The following is a 27,692-nucleotide window of genomic DNA, read 5'->3' on the forward strand; positions in this document are numbered from 1 at the left end:
TTTGACGTTGATCCGAGTAACACAATGAGGCAGAGGTACAATGATGCAGAAAAGGGTCAGAAATCACAAACGGGTTCTTGAAGGAAGATCGCTGCTCTTGTGCCTCCGTTCGGTTCCCCTGGAGATCATTTGAGAAACTCCAGTAACTAGTAGCTGCCTCAGTCCTCATGCTGCCAGCCCAGTTTCCTACAACACTGGAAGTCGTTGCAATGCCAGGGGCTTGACTGCAGGGGATGATCAGGCTGAACTGAGGAGATTTGCTTCATTGAGTAACTGGATAACTGAGCAATTCCAATCACGGATTTTTTTTTAGAACAGTACAGATTTTTAAGGGGATCTATTGACATTATACTTAACCATATATTTTTTCATCTACTAAACATTTTCCTTATCTTTATGTATTAATCGTGGTTCTCTGGAGAGATAGAACCAGTTGGGAAGAGGGAGGGAGCTGTGTGGACGGATTTGTCATTAGGGGAATTGACCTAGATGATTATGGAAACGGAAGAGTCCAGTGGCAGGCTGTCTGCCATCTGCAGACCTTGGGATGCTGGTAGGGTGGCTCCAACTTTGAAAGCCTTAGAACCTGGAAACAATGGTGTGGCCCTCTGCATGATGCCAAAGTACTAAGTTCCTTCATCAACTTGGCCGTCTATAAAGAATGCTGTCACCCTCTCCAGTCCAGTCACCTATTCACTTAGATGTACGATGTTCCAGGCACTGCTTGAAGTGCTGTTCTTTTGAAGATGTATTTTTACTTGAAAGGCAGAGTTACAGAGAGGCAGCGGCAGAGCGCGACATCTTCCATCCGCTGGTTCACTCCCCATATGGTCATAGTGCCTGGAGCTGGACCATGCTGTTGCCAGCGTCAAGCTTCTTCCAGGTCTCCCACACAGAAATAGGGGCCCAAGCACATGGGCCGTCCTCTGCTGCCTTCCCAGGTGCATTAGTAAGGAGCTAGATGGGAAGTAGAGGAGTTGAGAATTGAACCAGCACCTATACAGGATACGAGTGCTACAGGTGGCAGCTTAACCCACTATGCCACAGCATAGTGCTGAGTTTTTAATGGAGTAAAACAGTTAAAATCCCTGGTCACAAACAGCTTATCAAATTCCAGAAGTGCAGAAAATCAAAAATTAAAGTAGCTAATACCTATAAAAATCTAATGGACATGTTACAGATTGGATGATAAGAGGCTCTGTAAAGAAAAACAAAGCTTGGAAAAGGAGTGAGATGAGAGTGGGGGAAATGCTGTTTCTCCTGCGATGGTTAGTGAACTCCTCTCCCGTAGGGTGTCATCTGTTCAGAGCCCTGAATGAGGGAGCAAGTATATGCAGACAGTCCACAAAAGGCTCTCTAGATGGTTCACTTAGCACCACTGGGCTCACCATAAGGACTTGAGCCAGCACTGTTAGCCAATTGACAACCAACCAAAAGCATCAGTGAGGGAAATGATAGGACCCCACCTACATTTTTTAAAAATATGCAACGCTATTTATTGTGGGGAAAAACAGACTTTGAATGGAAAGAGCGGAAGCACAGGATGCAGTGAGCATGCTATTGGAATACTCGACACCAGGGATAATGGTGGGTTCCTATGATTGTTTGCCACCTTACATTTCCATACCGTGTCTACGTACTTATATGTGCTTATATTTCATAATATGGAATTTTTTGTTGATTACTTTAAACATGTATTTTTGTATTATACTGTTGAAATAAAATGGACTCAGTATTACTGGACTAAAATTTTTAAATCCTAAAGAAAGTACCTAAAGGATAATTATTTCTAATGATATTTACTTAGATATGGGGCAATGCTATGGATATCTCTTAAGCTCCACCAAGCCTTAACTTATTCTCTAGAATAGTATTTCTGCATCATATTGTAAACCAAACACAAATTTATTTTCTCTGAAAAGTTCCATGTAGTAAATATTCCAGGCTTTGCAGGTCACATGGTCCCTGGTACAACTATTTGATTCTGTGGTTATAGGACAGGTTCAGTTTAAACATTTGAACTTGAGTGTATTCCCATGAAACTTCATATGGACACTAACATTTGAATTTATATGATTTTTACATCACAAAATATTGTTCTTCTTGCTGCATCATCAACCATTTAAAAATATCAGTGCCTTCCTTAGCTCACAATTGTTTTTAGATACAGCCCCTCTGATGGACAGACTGCTACTGAAAATTATGAGGGACTCAGAGCCTTCATTTGTGTTTTACTGATTTGCCTGGACTCGATTTTTGTATACTTTACTTCCAGTCTTCTCTTCCTTTTGTAAAACTGAAGTGTATGTTCAATAACTTTGATTCTGGATTCTGAATTATGGCATCTACAGTAGATTACAACCACCTCTCCTCATTGCTGACATAAGCCTGAACAAGGTCAAAGAAAGCCCATGTGACCCTCTCGGACTTCTCCATCTTGTGTTTCTTAAACTCCCTCCAGATACTTAAGTTCTATGGCTTCTCTCCTATTTGCTCTTCAGTTTGCTCATTATTCTTTGTGAAATGAATATAAAGTAAACAAGTTGTAAGCTATTGTCTGCCTAGTAGAGGGGTCCATAGAGTTTCTGTATCTAAAGACTTTCGCCGTAGGCCACAATAAGTGCCATTGTTGAGGGTGGGCTTTGTTGATCTTTATTTGTTTAAATATAACCTATCCCATTATAAAGATGCTTTATTCACAAATTATTGGGTAATCCCGTTATGATTTCCCATGATCATTGGTGATTTAGCACATATGACTGCAAATACTCAAGTATTTATTGTTTAGTCCTTATCTTCTATAAACTGCACTTGCCAGAAAAATACAAGAAATTGAAACAAAAATTCAATATTCCATTTTCTTACCTGAGAGTGGGATCTAATAAAGCTAACTGGAAAATAATTTATAAATTAAAAGTTTATAATTATCTCCCAAATGACTCTCTTCAAACCATTTTTCCTGAAGTATCCCTAATATACTAATATATCTGTCTACTTCATTGGGTTATAGTGTATGTTATGCAGTCCAGTGGAGGATAGCACCACTTACAATATTAAAAAACATGAGATAAGCGCAAATTACAAAGAACAATGTATTTTTCTTTATAAAGATATATAATTATTGTAAAATGATTTTAGGAACAATTAAAATAGTTTTTAATATAAACAATCTAGCTAAACCTTTGTTCACTTTCCCAGGAACTCCCCATGTGCCTATAATCAATAATAAATAAATTTCCAGTATGTCACCATGAAAAAAGTTAAGTGGAGTGATGGCTATATTAAATAAATTGGTTTATTTTTTCCACTTTATATATGGATATGAAATCGCATTGTATTCCACAAATACAATTTGTGGAATTCAATACAATACAATATTGTATTGGATTTCACAATACAATACAATAATTTTAAATATATACATATGTATTTAATGAACAATTCTAAGAAGAAAAATTGACATTTGTTTTGTACTTTCCAGGCACTGGGTTGAATGATGGACAGTGGCATGAAGTCCGCTTCCTAGCAAAAGAAAACTTTGCTATTCTCACCATTGATGGAGATGAAGCATCAGCAGTTCGAACAAACAGTCCTCTACAGGTTAAAACTGGAGAGAAGTACTTCTTTGGAGGTAAGAATGTCAGATTATTAGTTACCTAATAATTTGCTAAAAATGGAGTTGGAAAAAAGTTAGACCATGAAGTATTTGTATTTGTTTCAATGATCTCAGATCATAGGATAAAAAAAAAAATTATCTGTAATTCCCTTGTTCCAAAAAGAGTTGAGCATTTTTGTTGAGAGTATTGATGTGGTATCACCATATTCCTATAGTCCAATTCAGGTCTTGAAATTATAACACAGGAGATTTTGAATTCATTCATTTCTAGAATTCATTCATTTCAAGAATCAGGTTTACAGATCATGTGTTCGCCTAATGCTGTGTAACTTATTACTCCAAACCTTAGTGTCTTAAAATAGTAAACATTTATTATTGTATAGTTTGGTTATATCAAGAATTCAAGAATTGTTTAAGCTGGGTGGTTTTAACCCAGAAGGTCTCAAATGGTTGTGGCTGCCCTCTTTGGAGCCTTGACTGAGCTAGAACAACTTTCAACAAGCCTTGCTCATTGGCTGCTGCTGAACTCGGTGTACCTTCTGTTTCTGTAGCACCTCTACTCTTCAAGTAGCTGTGCCTGTCCCTGACTGAGGCCAGGTGCGAAGAAGGTAAAACCAGACAGACAGAACTTTTTCAAAATGGAATCCATACTTTTGACTTTTAAGATTGGTCTGCTTGAAAGGCAGTGAGAGAGAGAGAGAGATCCATCTTCCATGTGTAACTTCATTCCCCAGATGTCTGCAACAGCTTGGGCTGGGCCATTCTGAAGCCAGGAACTCCATCCAGGTATCAAAAGTGGGTGTCAAAGACCCAAGTTCTTGGCCCACCCTCTGCTACCACCTTGGTGCTTTAGCAGGAAGCTGGATAGGAAGTAGAGTAGTCAGGACTTAAGCCAGGCACTGCAATATGGGGTGAGAGCATTCAAAGTAGCTGTTTAACCTGCACTTTAATGCCCACCCTTGTTTTCTTTTTCTTTTTAAAAATAATACAATTTTGTCAGTAGTATCCCATCATTTGCACAACCTGCTAATGGTTAGAAGCCAGTCACTAAATCTACCCCACATTTCAAGGAAAATGAGTAAACAAGACTGTGAATATTAAGAGTGAAGGATCATTACTGGGGACATCTTAGAGGCTGCCTGCCATAGTTTACATTCAGGAGAAACCTTGTAATAAGTCTATTGGTTGTTAGGTAATGAAAAGATCAGTAAAATGAAAGTCTGTGGTTGATATGGTCTACTGTATATGAAAGAGTATTATAGCAAGAACCTAGTATATTTCCTCAGTGGAAAAATATATCCTGCAAGAAAATAATTTTTTTTTATCTTTAATGTGTCCCCATATTGTATCATGAGTAATATTTTATTAAAGTGTTAGGTATCTTGTTTAGATTAATATGTCTTTCATTAGATTGTTGTCTTTCTCATCCTAACTCATGAAATATGAGTTCTAAAAAAATGCATGACTGGGGCCGGCGCCGTGGTTCACTTGGTTAATCCTCTGCCTGTGGCACCAGCATCCCATATGGGCGCCAGGTTCTAGTCCTGGTTGCTTCTCTTCCAGTCCAGCTCTCTGCTGTGGCCCAGGAGGGCAGTGGAGGATGGCCCAGGTCCTTGGGCCCTGCACCCGCATGGGAGACCAGGAGAAGCACCTGGCTCCTGGCTTTGGATCAGCGTGGTGCGCCGGCAGCGGTGGCCATTGGAGGGTGAACCAACGGAAGGAAGACCTTTCTGTCTCTCTCTCTCACTGTCTAACTCTACCTGTCAAAAATCCATGACTTTGAGAGAAAAGGCTTTGGTTTAAGTTTTTAAAAATAATGTATCTTTTGAAAATATTTCTACTAATATTCACATACCTGTTTTTATGTATCACTCTTCATTTTCCTTCTATTTTTTAAAGTTTGAGTCAGAAAAGAGTCTGAGATTTCCCATCCGCTTACTCATTCCTAATCAGCCAGGGCTAGGCTGACACAAAGCCAGGAGCTAGGAACTCAATATAAGCCTCCCACATAGATGGCCAGAACTTAATTACTTGAGTCATCACCATTGGTTTCTAGTATCCACATAAGCAAGAAACTATAATCAGGAGCTGGAATTGGGTGTGAAACTCAGGTGTTCTAATGTTGGACTTGTGCATCATAGCTAATTTCTTAACTGTTTGGCAAAATGCCCACCCTTTCTTCTAGTGTATAGAGTAACCCCTACATGACGGCTATCACTTTGCTTTATTTATTGTTAAACATCTAAAGTCTTAGGAAAATTCCTAGAATACAGCAAATGAACAAAAATGTTTATGAATGAATTAGCAAGTTCTGTGACATGGGCTATACAAGCTTTTTATATCAGGTTGTCCAGAAGAAGAAACAGAAGCTCCAAGATTTTACTGACTGAATTTGCAGCCAGCATCCATCCGAATGCGAGACCTAGGTCTTTTGTGCTGGGCATTTCTCTCTGCTGAGTGACAGCTGCAAGACATAAGTCCTGAACTAGGTCTTTGCTTTTTTAGTCTTCCATGGTGTTTGTAGTAAGTAAAGACAACATGATTTTTAAAAGGCTTTCAATAAATATTTGATGAATACATGAAAATTAGACAAGATGTCTTATGAGTGAATGAACTGGAGCTGATTAATATGAAAGAACACAATTCAGTAGCCAACCTGGTTCACCTCCAAAAGCATCCAGTATGATGGGCTTTGGACCAACAGTTTTCACTGTTGTCGTAGCAAATGGGTTACACTCATCAGTTGAAAGTTATTGATCATCTCTTGTCATCCCTGGACTGCAGTATTTTTGGCCATGGATGAGCTCAGTGAGTGCCTAAAACAGTTTTCATCTATCTCCATCTAGATGGGTGGGGAAAACAGCTGTAGCCACACAGTTGTGGCATAGAGTGTTTAGGATATCAGGGCTTTGTGGTGTTCTATTTATCATTGCTTTGCAAGAGTTTCAGCAGCGAGGAGGGGATTTTGACTTCCTCTTGTCTCTCTCGTCTGTCTTCAGGATCTGCGGTCAGTGAATGATCATGATGCTCTTTCTGTTTATTGGCTAAGTCCAGAGAATGTACAGGAACCACCACCACAGGGAGAACTCATCGTATGTCAGGTTCTTTTGCCCCACTCCTAAAAGTTTGAGATGCGGGATACTGAGAAATTAAAAAATCTAAACTTAAGTGATTCTGATACAAATTGTCGAAGAAACAGAATTATAGATGGATTCTACCAATTTGCATTCAGATACTTAAATTTTTAAAAACTCAGCCAATGAAAAGTTTGAGAAGCATGACAATCAAATATTCTATAGCTTAGCTACCCGGGAGCAACGAAAGGAAGTCATAATCCAAGGTATGGTGCATACACAGACATTTGCTAAATGAACATTGATTAGGAAGCAAACTCAGCACTTGTAATATAGCTCTTTTGTGAACCCACTCTGCCTGGAATAAAGTGTCCTCATAATGTAGGTAACCTACTTAGAGGCATTCAGCTGCCTTGGAGCTGGGGCCAGGTAACCAAAAACCTCCTGAGCAAATTTCTGTCACAAGATGGCCAGGCGATCCCACCATTTCCGAGGGCTCAGGTCACAGACCTCGTTCAGTTGCTAGAGAAGTCTTGGGGGTGGGGTGTCTCCAAAAGATATTTTCCTAAATTCGTTCCCTTAAATATCCTTAACTTAATTAAGTTCTCCTTTGTAACATTCATCTAATTCTTGTGCTGAATAACAAATCATTAATTTCACCAAAGAAAATCCAATTGATGTTCAGCCAATTCATCAGAGGAGTAGATAGCAGAAATCCAGAGTGACTATAGAGTTTGATTGGCATGTGTCTTCTGGATAAAACACACGCTGTTCCCAGATGGTAGCTTTAACTGAAATTCATGTGCATTCATGCAACTTCATACTGTTTGTGCTGAAAACTTTAAAGTGAGTTGCAAGGTGTTGGTGTTTGGCCAAGTTCTTAAGATGCCTATATCCCATATAGGGACACCTGGGTTTGATTCCTGCCTCCAGTTCTTCACTTCAGTTTTCTACTACAGCATACTCCTGATTGGCAGGAAAGATGGCTCAACTACTCGAATCCCTGCCAGCAATGTTGTAGGATTGAGTGCTCTGTGCCCATATTTGTCCTGGCGCAGTCTCAGCCATCGCCAGTACTTGGGGAGTGAACCAGTAGATGGGATCTCTATTCTTTTATCTCTCTCTATGTCTCTCAAATACATTTTAAAAAAGGAAGTTGAAGATGTTATATTGAATACACCTTGAGAACAATAGTATAGTTGAAAGATGAATTGCAATTGTTCTAAAACATAAGCTTTGGATCACTTGATTTTGGATCACGACTTTTCCAATTAGTTGATGGTTCCCTTAATAGCTTATCTGACTTTATTAATCTAGTAAATGACAAAGTAATCTGTTTTGCAAAGCCTGTGCAGCATAATCTGTGAAGGCCAAGTCTGACCCCAGGGATGCTGTTGACTTTCCAATTTATCTGTAGTCTTTCCCTTAAATCAGAGATAATGCCTTCCAAGGAAGATGAGGCTTCTGATGATCGCTCATATAAAAACCTCCATCAGTTGTACCCATTCAAAGTATTTCTTCCTGCTCAAAAATATATATAAAAAAATTAAACCCCCAGAATATAAGATGTTCTCACTAGCTGAAAGCCTAGTTAAAGGTTTCCCAACCCTCCTGTACTGCTTTGTATCCAGCCCTTGAACTTGCCCATTCTTGTTTCTGTTGAAGTTAAGTCCCGGTTGTAGTTTCCTTGGCAGCCTCGGGCTGGGCTGGTTCACACCAGTGTACAGGTTTATCTGTGCTAATCCCAGCAAAGGGCTCTCTCCTCTTTTATAACCCTGTGATCACAGGTTTAAGCATCAAAAATTCCTTTTCCCTGTTCTTTCTTGGGAATAAGAATAAGAATGAGGTTATGCATTCTGGATGTTTCTTTAGCAAAAACGTTTTAGCTGCTTTGACTTTTTTCTCTACCTTCCATCTAGAATTTCTTTAGAAAGCATTTTATTTTAATAAAGTCAGGAAAATAATATATAAATAAGTTTATTTACTGACCTCATACTTCCTAATAAACTTTCTGGCATAGGCCAAGGCCTGTGGTTTGAAAGAGTAGATTTTTAAATTTCTAAATTTTCTCAGGTTTAGTATTTTTATTATCTCTTTGGTTTTGATTTAAAATGAAAAAGAGCTATGGGCTAAAATGTAGAGGTTAAAAAAATTGTTTTTTAGTCATTCTTATTGGAAGAGGAACTCTAAGGAATTCAGCAGCGAAGACATCAGCTCTCAACGTACACCAGCAGGTGCAGGTAGCAAGAGAAAAGAGTGTTGCTGGTGCATGATGGAGTTAGAGTTAATAATGATTAATAGAAGAGCACATCCTTTTCCAGTAACAAATCTAAGCTCACCAGTATACAGCCATCACATTTCCTGATGCTCATGATAGAATGCCGTAAAATGAGTGATTTAACAGACCTTTATTTCTCATAGTTCTAGAAGCTGGGGAACTCAAGAACACGGTGCTGGCAGATGTGGGGGTCTGTTGAGGGTACTCCTGGTTTGTGATGACTGTTTGTTTGTATCTTCCTGTTGTGCAGAGAAAGAGAACTCTCTTGTCTCTTCATAAGAGGCAGCTAATCCCATCATGACAGTTACACCCACCAGAAGAATACTAGTCCCCTCTCTCCCCCTGGGGGTTAGGGTTGCAATACATGAATTTTGAGGGAATCAAATTCATAGTCATCAATAACCTTCCAATGCTAATTGAAATAGATAATTGATTGTAAATAGCTAACAAGATAGAAATACACACACACACACACACACACACGATGGCTCTGTACTAAAACTATTAGGAGAATTATTACAACTTCTTGTACCCCTTAGCTGTTTACTATGGGAAAATGCCAATAGTCCTACACATATTTTAATTTCCAAAAAGTTCTTTAGGATCAAATACACTCCATAAATCAGCCTTCCAGTTAGTTTCTCAGAAATTCCTGGGTTGACCATTTGGTCAACAGACTGTACCCTATGGACTTGTAACAGCAGCATTTGTCTGGGATCCACTCTTCCAACCTTGGAAAGGTCAGCTTTCCCTTCCTCGTAATCTACTGTTTGGACGTTTGTTCTATGTCTCCTGGTTGCTGTTCCACCTAAGAAACATAACAAGATATGTTTATCAAGTGATGCAATATGGTAGTTCATGTGTCTCTTCAGAGACCCAGCAATGGAATACTAAACAAACTCCTTAGAGGTCCGTGTGGGATTCCTAGGGCTGCCACAAGACAGTAATGCATATAAGGTGGGTTGAAATAAAAAATGATTCTCCCACAGTTTCAGTGGCTGGAAGCATGGAGTCAGATTCCACAGGGCCATACTTGTCTGAAGGCTCTGGAGAAAGGTCCTTTGATTTGTGTAACTTCTGATGGTTGCTAGAAATCCTTGGCACTCCTCACCTAAAGATGCATTGCTTCATTCTCTGACTCCATCTTTGTTTGGTCGTCTTTCCTCTCTCCTCTCCATGTCCACCTTACCCTCTTCTCATAAGGACACCAGCATGGGATCAGGGAACACCCTAGTCATTACTACTTTATCTTCTCTTGACCACACCTGCAAGAACATTCTTTCCAAATGTGGTCACATTCGCAAGGTCTAGGGTGAGAACTTAAGCATATGATTTTGGTGGACAAAATTCAGCTCATAATATATAACATATATATATATATAACATAATATATGACATATATGTAATATATATCATTGTTATATATAATATAACATAATATATAACAACTTGTTTCATAACTCCCACTAATTAAGAATTACTATACTTCCTAAAGAAGAGCCATACTTCCAATTTTATATTATTTATTCTCAAAGACAGATCTCATGAGGGTATTAGAAGTCAAATAGGCCAGTGCCACAGCTCAATAGGCTAATCCTCTGCCTGCAGCGCTGGCACACCGGGTTCTAGTCCCGGTCAGGGCGTTGGATTCTGTCCTGGTTGCCCCTCTTCCAGGCCAGCTCTCTGCTATGGCCCAGGAGTGCAGTGGAGGATGGCCCAAGTGCTTGGGCCCTGCACCCCATGGGAGACCAGGATAAGCGCCTGGCTCCTGGCTTTGGATCAGCGCGGTGTGCTGGCCGCACCGCACCGGTCGCGGCGGCCATTGGAGTGTGAACCAACGGCAAAGGAAGACCTTTCTCTCTGTCTCTCTCTCTCACTGTCCACTCTGCCTGTCAAAAAAATTAAATTAAATTAAAAAGAAGTCAAACAGATTTTAGGAAACATGTACAAGTAAAGATACAGGAATTCAAACAAATATTGACAACAACAAAATTGCACACTACATAAACATTGCTGCCAGTCAAATTTCTGAATGCAATTTTGTGACCTCTAAGTAACCCTGGGTACAAAATTATAAGGCAATTAATAAAAAAAAATGCCCAGACTTGGAACTAATCTCAAGTAAATATTAAATGCCTTTAAGACAAAGAAAAATGTAAATGATAAGAAAAAGCATCATTGGTATTAATGTATATCCCTTGTGTAAAGGACCAACATTGGAAGTTGTTTAGGTAAGATTTGGAATCAGCAAACACTGGACAGTGAGTGTGTTCTTCAGGACAAGGGAAGAGAATCTGTTTATTGCTTTGGTGAACCAGGAAATCTTCAGACACAGAAGATCCTGGGATTTGACTCTGATTTTAGGGCAAATTCCAATGCTACCGAAGAAATGACTATTAAAGCTTCAGCTGTAGATAATAATACTGGAAATAAAACATCAAACTTGAGAGTATAATAAAAACTAGATACAATCTCAAGATTTCTTATGCTTCACTGGAAATTAGTGTCCTTCCTAAAATAACTTATTAAGAATAAATTCAGGGAGCCGGTGCTGCAGTGTAGAAGGTTAAGTCTGTGCCTGCAGTGCCAGCATCCCACATGGGAGCTGGCTTGAGTCCTGGCTGCTCCACTTCCAATGCAGCTCCTTCCTAATGTGCCTGGGAAAGCAGTGAAAGATAGCCCACATGCCTTGGCCCCGGCACCTATGTGGAAGACCCAGAAGAAGCTTCTGGCTTCGACCTGGCCCACCCCCAGCTGTTGTGGCCAGTTGGGGAGTGAACAGGTGGATGGAAGATATTCATATATTCTCATTCTCTCTCTCTCTCTCTTTCTCTCTCTCTCTCTCTCTCTCTTTCTCTCTCTCCTTTCAAATTATTTTAAAAAATAAAAAGAATAAATTCAGTCATCCTGATGCCATGCCATCCTCATCTAGGTATTTCACATGAGGGCGTCTACTGAGAAGTGAAGAATGGTATTAAAGTCATAGAGAGATAGCACGTGTTCCTGAGAATTCATCACATAAGAAAAGTGCAAGAGAATGTCTGACTCTCCTGGCTGTTTCAAATTTCTACTGGTAGTAAGAAATTTCCCCACATTTAACATATGAATGCTGGGCAAGTGCCCTGTCTTGAACACAAAAGTTTCTCACAAGAAATGTCCTCAAGAGAAAATAAGCATGGTTAATACTGTGAGAATTTAAGGCATTAAATTCCAAGCGTAATTAGATCAATATCCAATTTTCTCTTCACTGTTTGGAATAAGCATCAATCTTCTTACCTTTTCTTAGACCTGCTTTCCCAAATATTTGGACTTTCCTTTTGAACGTGGTTGAAGATTTTATTTATCTTTTCTGTTGTAGAACTGAAATCGGTCTTCATTCCTTTATACCCAGTGAGATAATGGAGTTTCTAATTCAACACAGGCATGCTAGAGACGACATCATAGCTTCCAGAAAGGGTATACAATCTTTCTTCTCATGGAACTTAGTTTTATTCTTGTAGCTTCATGTCTTCCCTTCATAAAGTTATTTTGTGTGATTTACTTTTTAATGTATATCTACTCTAAGCTTCCATGGGAAGCCCTCTTCTGGTTTTCAGACTTTTCAACTGGTAGGGTGAGGCTCACTGGCATTATCAAAGATAATTTCCTGTAGTTGATGCAAAATACCTTCCCAGCTGCACTGCGGTAATGCTTCCTTGTGTGCGTGGCCTACTGAAGCCTATTCAAGTTGACTCAGAAGAGTAACCATCGCAGGATGCTTTTGAATACCCTGGATCTCATCCAATGTACAATTAATATCAGAAATTGTCTTCACAGTTTTCTAATTGTAATACCCCAGTCCTGCACGTGTTTTAGTGTATCTTTCTGAAAGTGACTTCCATTTCCTGTCTTAAAGACTTCCCCTAAAGCTTGCATGTCCTAACATCCGTCTGCAGGAAGTGTATGCTTCAGTGAGTTTGTCACGCAGTCCACCTGGTGATTGTTTCCCTCACTCCCTCATCGCCCTGCTGCCCAAGATCCTCACTCCTTCCCCATCCCATGCAACCACTGATCTGCTCTCTTGGGCCACTATGATGTTTCTTTTTCTAGATGACCCCATATCTTATGGATTTGTGTTCAGTTCTTCGATCCTTCTCTGGTCTACTCTTGCACATAGTTCCCCATGATAAATTCTCTGGTTCATGGAAGCATTGGCAGCTCTCAGCTTCTCCAGGAGACTGCATGGCATGCTCCAGCCCCTGTTCCTAACCTCGCAGCCCTGGGCTCTCTCCTGGGTCACCTTCCTCTTCCCACCCACTCCAGCACCAGATCACTTCTGACGTTCTATACCCTTTGCTGTTTATGCATTGACTATCTCTTGTTGGAGTGTCTGCTGGAATATAAGCACTGGGAGGGTAAGGATGATAGGCTTTTTATTAATCTCAAATGCTGACAGAAAAAGTCTGATGCATAATTGGTCTTAATATGCATTTATTCATTTAATAAAGTAGTAAGCATTCACTGTGGACTCAATGATTCCATGCAGAAGTGACGAAGGGGACCTTATCCCCATTTACATTAGCAGATTGTGCCACCCACTCCTACGTCCCTCCAAAGTTAGGATATGTTGATTGTGTTGGGAAAGAATAGTCCATACTGTTCCATGATTATAATATTGGCGCTATGTAACATTGCATGGTCTTGAAGCTAATGTAGTTTTTAATTTGATCAGATGCAATTATTTAATATAGGGCTAAAAAGATCCGAGATTGAAAAACAATTTTTTTTACTAAGTATTTGATGATAACTGGCACTATTCATGCTAAAGCAGTGAGAAAACCAGAAGAAAGACCCTGCTCTCAGACTATAATCTAGTTAGTACACTAATAAGTATATTGACAAAATTAGTGATTTTTATAAAAAGAATAAATCTGGGAAGGGTCAAGATGTTTTAGGAGGCTGAGGATTATTGTTTAAAATATGATGACCAGAGAAAGCCTCCACTAAAAAGGTAGCATTTGAGCTGTGACCTCAAGGGACTGGAAATACACCTGGGAAGATGTAGGGGCTAGAAAAGGAAGTAGGGAAAGACAAACGGTTGGGATGTGCAGGTCATATTTAAGAAAGGAGCTCAGTGCTGCTGGAGGAGAATGAGGTTGGATTGGGTGGTCTTGATACTTTCATATGATTTCTTGGGCTGCTATTTTCAGGAAAAGCTGTAGTCCACTATGAGAGACAGTGGGTGGAGACTGTTTCTAATCCAGGCGAACGAAGGTAAACTAGACTGTGGAAGTGGAGCAAGTGGGCCATGATCAACTCTGGGACACAGACTGGGAGGTCAAGCCAGCAGGACTTCTGAGGAGCCGGCTATGGGATGTGAGGAGTGGGGGCAGTCACAGCTCACTCCTGCCTACTCAACAAAAATATCCGTGGTTTCCCTTTCTGTTGTCCGTTCTTCCTTTCTCTCCCATGATTTGGGGTTAATTCAGCAATGCTTCCTTCAAAATTGCATCCAACTTACATATCCTCAAACTCATGAAGGTGTTATCTACTCAGTAACTACAATTTCTTCTCAAATTCTAGATTTAGAGGGCCATGGGCCACCCCCCCCCCCAACAACACTCTCCTCCACAATACACACAATCTCCTCCACAATACACACACTCCACACAAACATACACACACATTTTCCCCCCACAACACCTTCGCACGCACACATACTCTCTCCCTCACAACACTATCTCCGACACACACTCTCACGCACACGCACACACACTCTTCCCCCATTACACTCTCCCAAACACACACACTCCCCCCACAACATTCTGATACACACTCCCGCCACAATGCACACACTCCACACACACACACACACACTCTTCCCCCATTACACTCTCCCAAACACACACACTCCCCCCACAACATTCTGATACACACTCCCGCCACAATGCACACACTCCACACACACACACACACACTCTTCCCCCATTACACTCTCCCAAACACACACGCTCCCCCCACAACATTCTGATACACACTCCCCCCACACTCCACACACACGCGCGCGCGCGCTCGCTCTTCCCCACACATACTCTTTGGCAAGTGCTGGTATCCCCTTCTGCTTCCCCTTGATGGATTCTCAGTTTCCAAATCTCTCATCTCAAGTCTTGGTCAAAAGCTCATTCTACTGCATCATAAATTGGCTATAGTTGGAATCAGGAATTTCTAGACTTAAAGCTCGTTTGGTGAATTAAAGTTCCAGTGAGTCTGCACCTTCCCATTCAGCAACTGGGAAGTGAAGGATCCCCACTCAAAGCTGAACAACTATTATGAAATCAATGACCTTTCAAAATAATAGTTCATGGATAACCTAGTGAATACTCATGCAGTTCGAAAATCTGACAGTTATGATTTCTTATTAGTCTTCCTTCCATCCATGATGCAAGTACATGTGGAGACAGAGGAGGTAAAGAAGCAACTATTCATTGCTTTTTAAAACATGACCTCGAAATCCACCATCATTCACTTTTGTATACTGCTGAATATCATTTATTAATATTGAAGTCCTTGGGTGCCCTCTCACTTTTCTGTAGTCTATCCATCTTTGAAACACTAATTTAGGCTCAATGACTCAAGCCAACTTTGGATAACTAACATTAAATTTCAGAATAAGAAATGAGAAAAATTACAACTTAGAATCTGAGTGATTTCTGTAAATGTGGATTGACTAGTGTACAACAATTGAATTCAATTTTCATTATTGTCTCTAAACTTACCAGTTAAATTTTTGCTTATACATTTTTCTTAAGTTTTTAAAAATTTGAGAAGGAGTGAGCAAGCTCCCATCTATTGTTTCATGCCCCAAATGCCTGCAATGATCAAGGTTGGGACAGGTTTAACCCAACAAAGGGGAATTCTATCCATACCACCAACATGGATGCAAGGACCTAGCTACTAAAGCCATCACCTGCAGCCTCCAGGGTGTGTATTAGCATGTAGTTTTTTTTTTGTTTGTTTGTTTTGGGTTTTTTTTTTGTTTTTCTGTTTTTTTTTTTGTTTTGTTTTGTTTTGTTTTTTGACAGGCAGAGTGGATAGTGAGAGAGAGACAGAGAGAAAGGTCTTCCTTTTTGCCGTTGGTTCACCCTCCAATGGCCGCTGCGGCCGGCGCATTGCGCTGATCCGAAGCCAGAAGCCAGGTGCTTCTCCTGGTCTCCTATGCGGGTGCAGGACCCAAGCACTTGGGCCATCCTCCACTGCCTTCCCGGGCCATAGCAGAGAGCTGGCCTGGAAGAGGGGCAACCGGGACTAGAACCCGGTGTGCCAGCGCTGCAAGGCGGAGAATTAGCCTGTTGAGCCATGGCGCTGGCCAGCATGTAGCTTTAATGGGGAATGAGGATGGACCTTGAACTCAGATACTATGATATCAATGCAAGTATCCCAAGCAGTGTTTTAACCACTTCACCAAATCCCTAACACAATATTTAAAAAATTTTTTTCAAGAATTATTTAATAGAGTACAGAGAAGGGAGAAGGAGGCACAGGCACAGAGAAAAAGATCTTCCATCAGATAGTTCATTCTGCAAATTGCTGCAAAGTCTGGCTGGGGCTGAGCCAGGCCAAACCCAGGAATGCAGAACTGCATCCACATCTCCCATGTGGCTGGCAGGGCCTCAAATACTGGAGTTGCTACCTGCTTCCTAGAGGTAGAGGGGCGGGTCCATGAGCTGGTGCTCTCACATGAGACTCTGGCATCACAGGCCATGGCATAACCCACTGTGCCATAATGCAGGCTCTCTGTATTTTCTTTGAGCTTTCAATATCTCACTTATGGAGTGTTACTATATGTGTGGTCCATATTTATATTTTTTAGCTGGAGGAGTTGGTCCTCTTTTATTTATAACAAATAATCTAAAAAATGTTTCTCAATATTTAGCAGCATTTAGTTCTACAAAGACAACTACTTGACCATGAAAATACATGCAACCATCTTTACTATTCTAAGGAAGTTACCTCCTTACTTTTCAAAAGCACGTTTTAAAGCCACCTATTTCTATTATGAGAACATCAACAAGGAGAAATACATTTTTCTTTAACCCAATTTCCCCCCAAAAAACCTTTGCTTTTTTCTTTGTTTTCTAATGATATGCATAAAAGAAAAGGGCAAAGATGAGGACGAGAATTACAAAATTAAATAGAGTATATTAACCTCATCAAAATCTGTTTTTCTGCATTGAGAGAGAATGGTGTTCATTATGTTGTTCCAAATCTCAGACTTTTTAAAATAGGTCCTAGAAGTAAAATTTGATTAGAGCTATGATTTGGATTAATTATTGTTAAAACTATCAAAAATCATGAAATTTCAAAACTCTTTGACTTTCAGAAGTTGACTTATGACCATTTATTCCTTTATCCTTCTAATCATTTTGCTACTTTAAAATCGTTAGACTAAAAGAACATGTTTTGACTATAGAAATAATGTAGATAGTCCTAAATATATCTAAATTAAATGTAATTTTTGAGTGGGTTTTTTTTTTTTTGGAAAATATCTCTCATACATAAGGAACTCTTTTAAAAGTATTCGTTTATTTGAAAATTGGAGTTATACAGAGAGGGAGAGATGGAGAGAAATCTTATATCTACTGGTTCATTGCCCTAATGGGTGCAATGGCCAGAGCTGGGACTGTCTGAAGCCAGGAACCAGAAACTTCTTCCAGATCTCCTATGTGGGTGCAGAGGCCCAAGCACTTGGGTTATCTCCCACTGCTTCTCCCAGGTGCATTAGTAAGGAACTAGGTGAGAAGTAAAGTGGCTGGGTCTGGAACCACTGTCCAAATGGGGTGCCGGCATCACAGATGGCAGCTTTACCTGGTACATCACAATGCCAGCGCAAAGAACTTTTAAGTACAAAATGAATCTGGCCAAATTTTGTATCTGGTGCAAATTGTATATGTCAAGTGATTACTTGGGGAATATAAATAATTCTTTGAATTATTCTATCTTGTTGGTTTCAGTATGCTTTAACAAACAAAAGGAAGAACTCTTTAAATGCATATTTTTTGATTATTTTTATTGAGTAATGGTGTTAAAGAAAAATATTCAATGGTATTTTAAGAGTTTATTCAGAACCATGGAGGTAGGTAGAAGGACCACTGCAATGAGGTTGACAGTAGGGGACAGAGATGGACTCAACTCCAAATACAGCATGCACAAGATGGAATTGTACACACAAGGAGCAGCTGAGGGTCCGTGAATGGAAAGTCACTGATGGGGAAACATCGGGGTAAGGTGCATTTTGGCTAAACTGACTTAACTGTGTTGTTGGGAAAAAAAGGACAGATTAGCAAATATTGGCTGGGAAGTAGAAGGTATGAAAATGATCAGGTATTAAAGGGATCTGGTTCAGCTAACTTAGCAGTATTCTTTTTGCTAAGATGATTTTTTAAAAAGATTTTACTTATTTGAAGGGCAAAATTAGAGAGGGGGAGAGATCAATCTTCTACTGGTTCACTCCCAAAAGTCCCCAAGGGCCAGGGCTGGGCTGGGCCAGGCCAAAGTCAAGAGCTTTTTTCAGATCTCCTGTATGAGTGCAGAGGCCTTTGAATTTGGTTCATCATCTGCTGCATTCCCAGGCATGTTAGCAGGGATCTGGATCAGAAGTGGAGCAGCCAGGGTTTGAACCAGAACAGATAGGCATAGGAGAAGTTTTAGAGTCTGGCTGAAGCTTGGCCAAGCAAAGAATCTTTGTCTTGTGTCAGTTAGGTGCTCTAAGAGGTGGGGTGATATAGAGTTGGATCATAGCATGATTTATCAGACAAGTATGTTTAGGGGGTGATATAGGAGGGAAATACACAGGATAGCTCCACGCTGACATAGCACTGGCCAGACTCTCCAGCAGGGCTTGTCTACTTGGATCCTGTGTCGGAGAGGGGCTCAGTGCTGGGTAGCCTGCTGTGTTGGCTTACTGGCTGGGGTCAGCTCTTTGGCTCCAGATGCTGAACTGTATCTGTAGGCCTTGTGTAGATGGGCCAGTGGTGACCCTTAGGCAGCAAGGGAGATTTGACCAGCTCATCCCTTCTTGGCTGAGACAAATCTTTGGTAATGGTGCAAAAATGTGAAAATAAAAGGTAATCTAGAAGGTTCTTTAATGACACTTAATTACAAACCAGAGAGAAATTTGTGGTGTTTTTGTTTGTTTTCTCCAGTGAAGTTGGTATTTCTTTTTATAGGCTTCCTTTCCTATGGTTAAATGAGGAGAAGAGATGGCAATTCAAATATCACTATTCCTGGAGGACCAAAAGACCAAAACCAAAATAAAATCCATGCCTGTGATGTGGATAGTCTCTTGTTTGTTGTAGCACCTACTTCTTTTGTTTTTCCTTTTGTCAGCCAGTTATCCATGCATGCTTTTCTCTTTAAACTAGGAAGTAAGTTCTTCCTGATTGCATGGCTTTTTCCCCATGAATCACTGAGTTTTTAAACAAGATCACAAATCTAAAATTGACAGTTAAGTGAAATAAGCCAGACACAGAAACAAATACTATGTATTTTGTCTCATGTGGAAGTTTATACATGTAAATACACATACACACACATACACACAAATGCATATATAAACTTTATAGTTAGTAAAGAATAATAAGCATTCATTGCTAATATTCTTTACTAATTTAGTATAAAGCTATTTATAAATGTTTTCTCTGAATTATACCTCTTAAAACAGTATTCTTTTCTCATTGTATGACCTTTGTCATGAATTCCCACATTATGTGATAATATATCCATCCAAATGAATGTCTACATATATAGTTATATAGGAAATGAATATGGCTAATATTAAAAATTGTTAACTCTAAAATTAAGATAGCATAGTCATTTCACCCATGATGCCATTGAAAAGCCTTTTATTAACTCACAATTTTCCCCTGAAATTCCTTTCTATTTTGATGTCCCATTCGTCTATTTCGGCAAGAAGCTATTTTTAAGTGAAGAATTATTATCTATGCCTCAAGGGAATTTTGCATTCAAAAGGAATTTTCTAGAACATTTTGGCCTTAAAGATTCAAAAATGACTCAATCTCTAATTATATGGTGGGATTGCAAGTCTTGTTAGCTTGAAAAATCAGGGCGAAGATATGGGAATTATTTAGAGCCAAGACTTTCTGGTAACATTCATGTCCGCCCACTTCAGAGGCTGTCCATTAAATTAGGATGTCCTCAATCACCTTCCCATTAAAAGACATCCCCAAGCCTCTCCAATATTGGGATCTCTTGATCTTCTTTTCCTGTAGGTAGACATGATTGCTTCTAAATATGTTGCAGCACAATTGTCGAATGAACCTAATCTGCAACAATCAAACAATTCACTTCCTATTTCAGAGGCCTGATATTGGGACGGTTGACTTCTTGTGTTCCCTAGAACCTTATGAGAGCAAACCATGTGCAAACAGGAAAAACAAGATACCTGTGTGAGGATGGTCCCTGTCAGTAGGGAACTATGTGGCTTCACTGCCAAGACATCCTTAGAGATCAGTCATTTCAGAACTCTTGAGTACTTTCACATTGTTTCTCATTATCAATGGGCTGTTGAACAAACTAAGGGATGTGTCTCAAAAATTCATTGTGTAAACATGGTTTTCACATTACTGTTTCAGAGCAAAGAGTATTTGAAGGGCAGAAAACATCTATAAAGGGAGAAGGGCTCCAGGAAAATATGTAGTTAATTTTAGATGTGGGGAAAAGCATTTGTTGAAAGATGAAAAGGAGGACAAGTTTCGGCTGAGCGTTAAGGTGGAAATGTGAGCTTTCAGGCTGAGTGACGCAGCCCATGTAGAAACTTAAAAGAGGCAAAAATTATTTTTCTATTTGCTAAACTAATGCAAAGGTTGACTGAAAGACTAATAGGTAGAGATAATATGAATTTGCTAAGAAAGTAATTGTCACAGAGCAAGTTCTCCCACTTAATGTACGTGAGAATCTTCTAGGATGCTGAGAAGCAATAGCCTTGGGTTGTATCCTTCGATTCAGTTAGAGCTGAGGTCGGGTCAAGAAACCCACATCTTATCAGGCATCCAGATGTTCTTCTTTCATTTTAACTATTTTACATAATTCACATACCATAATGTCTACCATTTAAGATATACAATTCAATGGTTCTTACCATATTCACAGACTTTTACAAACATCATCACAATGTGACTTTAGAACATTTTCTTCCCCTCTAATAGACTCTCCTAAACCCATTAGGAGCCACTTTAAATTCCCCCACATTACTGTTACCTCACCTTAGTCCTATAGATTCATCTATTCTGGACATTTTATAAAAATAGAATCAAATAATAATTTGTGTTTTGGGATTTTTTGTTTACTATGAATAATACTGATATGAACATTGGTATGCAAGGTTTTACATGCTCATGTTTATATTTTCTTGGATAAATATCTAAGAATAGAATTGCTGTATCATTTGCTAACTCTTTATTATTTTGAGGAACTACTACAGTGTTTCTTCAGTGATCACAGTGCCTCTCAGTATCACTCCGCATTTTGAGTAACACTAATTTAGGAAATTACTTGGGGATCAGAATTCAGAAAGAAAAAAGTATTTGTTGGATTCTGATAATAAAAATCCTATACTCTATAAAATGGGATTGAGGAGTAAAAGAAAAATCAGAATTTGAAAATAATAAAATACTGGGTAATGTAAAGTTAGAATCATCTGGTAGCAAGAGAGAAATATACATTTGCATATCATCACAACATCATTTCTAAATGATTAAGCAGTACAAGAAGTTTATTGTGTTGCATATTGAATAAAGGGAGCATGGGAAATACTTTTTTGGCTAGTTACCTACTTAGTGAAAATACAATGATGTTAACACTGAATCACTTTAAGCTATAAAGTAAATCACTTTTTCAATGCATATAGTAAAATTTACAGCCTGTGAATTTTGAGGCAAATGCCTTTTGTTTTAAGATTTATTCTATTTCTTTGAAAGAGCTACAGAGAGAGAGGAAGAGGCAGATGGAGGGAGTAAGATCTCCCATCCACTGGTTCACTCCCTAAATGACCTTATGGCTCAGGATGGGCTGGGCTGAAGCCAGGAGCCAGGAACTCCATCAGGGTCTCCCACGTGGGTGAGAGCAGCCAAAGTACTTGCCCTGCTTTCCCAGGCACAGTAGCAGGGAGCTGGATTGAAAGCAGAGCAGTCAGGACACGAATTGGTTCTTTTATGGGATACTGGCTTTGCAGGCAGCAGGCAAATCTATACAGCACAAAATACCAGTCCCTGGATTCATAGACTTTACAAAATATATATAGGTAATTGTTACCAATCCATTGTTTGGTCACAGAATAAAGTAGTTAGACATCAGAATATTTATTGAAATCACGTAGTATTTTATAATTAGAAACATCTAAATGAGCAAAAATAAAAATGGTAAAAATATTGTGTTAAATGTTTAAGATGGAGTATTATGCAGCCACCAAAAGTCATGATTTTGAACAATATTAAAGGATACAGGGAAATGATAAGGACTGAAATTAAGATAAAATATTGTCATAAGAATTTTTTGCTCCTTTCTCTTAAAACTCTGATGTTTTTCATAGATCAGTGAATGTGCATAACGTTCCACGCAGGTACTAAAAGATGTTAGTCATTCTTGACACATTGATCCTCATGGAATATATCCAATCCTTCCCAGTCCTATCCGTTTAAGTACTTAAGTATTCATTAACTACTCAAGAACAGCTTTATCTGCTATTTGTCTCTCATAGATTTCCATGCCATGCATAGTTAGACCAGCCTACCAAATTCTTTCTCCAGGATTCGCTGTTAGTTTCTGACTTGTCCACTGATGACTACAGTCCATTTGTCTCGGTCTGTTTCCCATTGTGACCTTGTCAACCTCCCCATTCTTTCCATCACCAACAAAGCCCTCAGTGACTTCCTAGGAGTCTGGGATAACAGTAAACCCTTAGCACCTGTGCTGCAGCGATGCCACCCTGTCCAGCTCAATTCTGTATTACACACAGCATCAAACTGGCTTTGCCTTGCTGGAGTGTGGTGCTCCCCTCTGTCACAGGGACTCTGAACATTCCCAGTCCGCAGACTGGACTGTTCTTCCTTCTCATCTGACCAGCACTTCCACAGGAAAGCCAACAACTTCCGCCTCTAGCTGAGATCAGATTCTTTAACTGTGTGCTATCCTATGTTTAGGCTCCTTTTGCTAAGAGCTCATCGAACATAATAAAAAAATCTATTAGGGAGAGTGTTTAAATGCTTACTCTCATGAACTTGAAAGAAAGAGGGAGAGAAATCTTTCATCTCCTTATTCAGCCAGGAGACAGAGATGATATGTTCCATCCACCGGTTTAGCTAAGGCTGGGCCAGGGTGAATCCAAGAGCCAGGAACTCCATATGGCTCTCCCATGTAGGTGGCAAAAGTCCAAGCACTTGGGCCATCATCTGCTGCCTTTAGAATACATTAGCAAGAAGTTGCATCAAAACAAAAAAGTTGGGCCTCAAACTGGCACTCCAGTATGGTAGGTGGGCGTCTCAAGCAGCAAGCTTACCCCACTGTACCACAGTCCCCCTCCAAGGGGGTCCCATGTTTAATATATCTTTGTGAACTTTAGACTTCCAAAGAGCCATTTCATCCCTCTTCCTTTCTTTTACTTTTTCTTTGATTTTTCTTGTTATTTTTCTTCTCTATTTACCTAGCTGTGAACCCACTATCTGTAAAATTCTAGAATAAAACAAGCCAGCTTTTAGCCAAGTTTCTGTGTTCAGTGTTCCCCTTTCTTTCTGTTCAGGATTTCTATGGTAGCCAAGCATAAAGTATATAAGGATATAGAGAATGCTAATGACATTATTTTTACTTTCATAGCCTTAGAATAAATAAATGGAAACTACTCGAAACTTTTCATATAAAAATTTAAGTGAATTTCGGGGGCCAGCTTGTGGCTAAATTGGTTAATCCTCCGCCTGCAGCGCCGGCCTCCTCTATGGGAACCAGGTTCTAGTCTCGGTTGCTCCTCTTCCAGTCCAGCTCTCTGCTGTGGCCCTGGAGGGCAGTGGAGGATGGCCCAAGTGCGTGCACCCGCATGGGAGACCAGGAAGAAGCAATTGGCTCCTGAATTTGGATTGGCACAGCGCCAGCTGTAGCAGCCATTTGGGGAGTGAACCAACGAAAGGAAGACCTACCTCTCTCTCTCTCTCTCTCTCATTGTCTGTAACTCAACCTGTCAAGTAAATTTAAAAAAATTAAGTGATTTTCAACATTTTTAATTTTTGAAAGTGTAATTTTGCAATTCTCTGATGGTAGTATAGAAGCAACTCTAAACAATGTATAAACAAATGTTATGGTTGCTCTCCAATAAAATCTTAGTTATAAATGCAGTAGCTGAGCTACAGTTCATCTACAAGCTATAATCTGACAAACTCTAATCTCCCCCATTTCTCTGCACTATTTAGCACAGTTCTTTCTCTCTCTCTCTCTCTCTTTTTTTTTTTTTTTTTTAAAGATTTTGTTTGTCTATTTGAAAGTTGAAGTTGCAGAGACAGGGAAAGAGAGATCTTCCATCTGTTAGTTCACTCCCAAATGGCCACAACAGCCACTTATGGACTGGGCTTTAGCCAGGAGCCAAGAACTTCATCTAGATCTCCCACGTGAGCGCCAGGGTTCCAGATCCTTGAGCTATCTTCCTATGTTTTTTCTCAGGTCATTATCGGGGAGCTGGATCAGAAGTGAAGCAGCTGGGACATGAACTGGCACCCAAATGGACTGCCGAGTTGCAGGCAGCTTTATCTGCTGTACCACAGTGCTGAGCCCAGCACATTCCTTATAGCTCATGATTCCAGGTGCCATCACATCCCCATTCCAGAAAATGGGCAGAAAGAGGGAAACAGACATAGAGCTCCTCTCTTCAACGAATCTTCTTGAACTGCTCAGAACACTCTTCCATACATCCTGTCAGCCAGAATTTAGTCACACGGCTATACCCACTTGCAAAAGAGGCTGAGAAATGCAGTTCTTGCTGACATCTGTGTACCCAGGTGGAAGGAGGGGATTTTATTACTAAAATGTCCATTAAAATGGAGATAAAATTTTCCACTATGAAATTGCATTGGCTGGCGCCGTGGCTCAACAGGCTAATCCTCTGCCTAGCGGCGCTGGCACACCAGGTTCTAGTCCTGGTCGGGGTGCCGGATTCTGTCCCGATTGCCCCTCTTCCAGGCCAGCTCTCTGCTATGGCCCAAGAGTGCAGTGGAGGATGGCTTGGGCCCTGTACCCCATGGGAGACCAGGAGAAGCACCTGGCTCCTGCCTTCGGATCAGCGCAGTGCACTGGCCGCGACAAAAATTGGAGGGTGAACCAACGGCAAAGGAAGACCTTTCTCTCCGTCTGTCTCTCTCTCTCACTGTCCACTCTGCCTGTCAAAAATAAAAAAAAAATGTATTGATATACACAAATACATAGACATTTTTATCCTCTTGTTTTTATACCATTTTTCTTCGAGACCAACCCCAAAGCTCAGTTGGTGTATGCACCTCTGACATGTAGAACTCTATAATAGGTCAAGATTTAGTTCCTTGTAATCTAATGCCATAGAAATTAAGGACTTGATAACTCTTGTTTTGAAAATAAAAATGTGAGACACACAAACCATTGATAGCCCATAGCAATTTTCAAATCTTACTAGGAAAAATAGCAAAAGAATAGGATTTCTGGGCCCAGCGCTGTGGTGTAGTAAACTAAGCCTCCGCCATGTGGCACTGGAACCCAATATGGGCACCAGGACTTGTCCTGGCTGCACCTCTTCCCATCCAAGTCCCATTTCCAAATGGCCTGGGAAAGCAGTGGATGATGGCCCAAGTACCTGCATCTCCTATGGGACCCCCGGAAGAAGCTCCTGGCTTTAGATCGGCCCCATTCAGGCCTTTTGGCTATTTGGGGAATGAGCCAATGGGTGGAAGATCTGTCTCTCCCACTGTCATTCTACCTCTCATAAAGTCTTGAAAAAGGCATTTCCAGTGCTCTTTGTCCTAGGCTTTCACTCTGAAGGGCCGGCCCCTCTTTGCCCTTTGTCTAGTGAGAGAAGGACCTTCAGACTGTTTCTGCGGCTGCTTGTTTTCATAGCTCACTTCTTACTGATCAGATTTGAATTCCTAGAGGCAGCTTTGTCAGTGGATGTGCTTGGACTTTGGCAGGCCATGCTTGTGGTTTGCCTGCCAACACAGTTAGCCCAGAAACATTGAAGTCTTCTAACCCATTTTCTTTCACATGGTTCATCATACAAGTAACTATGTCTGAATATCCATTCTTAATGTACTTTGAAGCCTGCTAACCAATTCTTTGACTTACTTAGCTCTGTGTTCTACTAATTACCAATGGAGGTGAGCCACTTGAATATTCTTTTAATGGAGATTGCTGACCCATCCATTACTTCTCCCTTCCTTTGATCTTAATCCATAAGACGCTATGAGGTCCTGAGAAAGAATAACCCTTGGTTGTATGGTGATGTCCTTAATTTTTTTAATTTATTAGAATATCAAAGTTATATCTTTAATTCACGGGTTCACTCCCCAAATGGCCACAATGGCTGGAGCTGGGCCGGTCTGGATCCAGGAGCCAGGAGCTTCCAACAGGTCTCCCAGGTGGGTGCAGAGGCCCAAGCACTTGGGTCATCTTTGGATGCTTTCCTAGGTGCATTAGCAGGTAGCTGGATCAGAAGTGGACCAACCAGGACTAAAAATAGTCTCCATATGGAATGCAGATGACAACTTTACCCACTGTACCACAAAGCCAGCCCCGATGTACTTAACCTTAAAATTGCTACTGAACTGTATGCCAGTGTCTGGTAGACAATTCTTACCCAAAGATGCTGGAAGATGTGTTGGACCCATAGCTGCGCTTCCTGCAGCTGTGGCTTATAATTACTGCACTTCAGTTTAAGGGACGGCTTTATTTTTGCTTCTTGTTCTTGCCTTTTCATATGCTTAAACTGAGGCTTCTCCATCGCTCAGATTGCAAAACTAAGGAAAACAGTTTCCATTTCAAAGTGGTTTTACTTTTATCTCAGCCTGCCAGGGTATCTAATTCTAGACTGAGAATTCATCTCTCTGTTGGAGACTTTGCTGAGCAAAAAAGAAACAATGCACATCAACATTTGAGTATTTCCCTGTGTTTCTCCTGACTTTAAAAGTTTCAGTTGGCACCTGGTTTGCCTTCCAAGGAACAGCAGTTGATATTTTGGCTAAATATTTTTGGTATAGTCTAGTGGAATACTCCAGCTTTTTAAACCTATAATATCCAATTCTTCATGGCCTGTGATATTACAGTCCGTTCTATAAGCTACTCAGAATTTGTCACACATGGCACTCTATTTTTAATCATACTACCAAATATGGTATTAGCTTCAGGTTTGAGTAAAATAAACCAAAATTAACAATATACAGATATCTGTCCTTATTGCACAAAAGAATGTAGAAGTTAGACTGGTGAAAGCTGTCCAGTACCCCAGGGAGTAGGAAAGCCAGACTTCTTCCACCTTTCTACCGCACTGTTGTCAGCATTTACAGCTACACATTATGTCCAAGCTCCAGAAAGAAGAAAGGAAGAGAAAGGAAGAGCCAGCACTTTTCCCTTCATTTCACTCACCTCGAGTCTCGTATCACACCTGTGGAAAACCTCACTGTCTGGAACTTGGTCACATGGCCACACATAGATGCAAGAGAGATTGGAC

The 27,692-nt window shown here is 40.2% G+C and overlaps 1 protein-coding gene across 1 annotated transcript in view; it reads left to right on the forward strand.

Moving 5' to 3' along the window:
• Positions 1 to 27,692, forward strand: part of CNTNAP2 (contactin associated protein 2) — a 1,725,059-nt gene that overhangs the window by 593,635 nt on the left and 1,103,732 nt on the right. Inside the window, exon 9 of the mRNA XM_062195064.1 lies at positions 3,482 to 3,631. Within this exon, the coding sequence (XP_062051048.1) occupies positions 3,482 to 3,631 (150 nt within the window). The remainder of the gene's footprint in view (positions 1 to 3,481; positions 3,632 to 27,692) is intronic.

Source organism: Lepus europaeus, chromosome 1 (genome assembly GCF_033115175.1).
Source record: "Lepus europaeus isolate LE1 chromosome 1, mLepTim1.pri, whole genome shotgun sequence".
NCBI classification, from domain to species: Eukaryota; Metazoa; Chordata; class Mammalia; order Lagomorpha; family Leporidae; genus Lepus; species Lepus europaeus.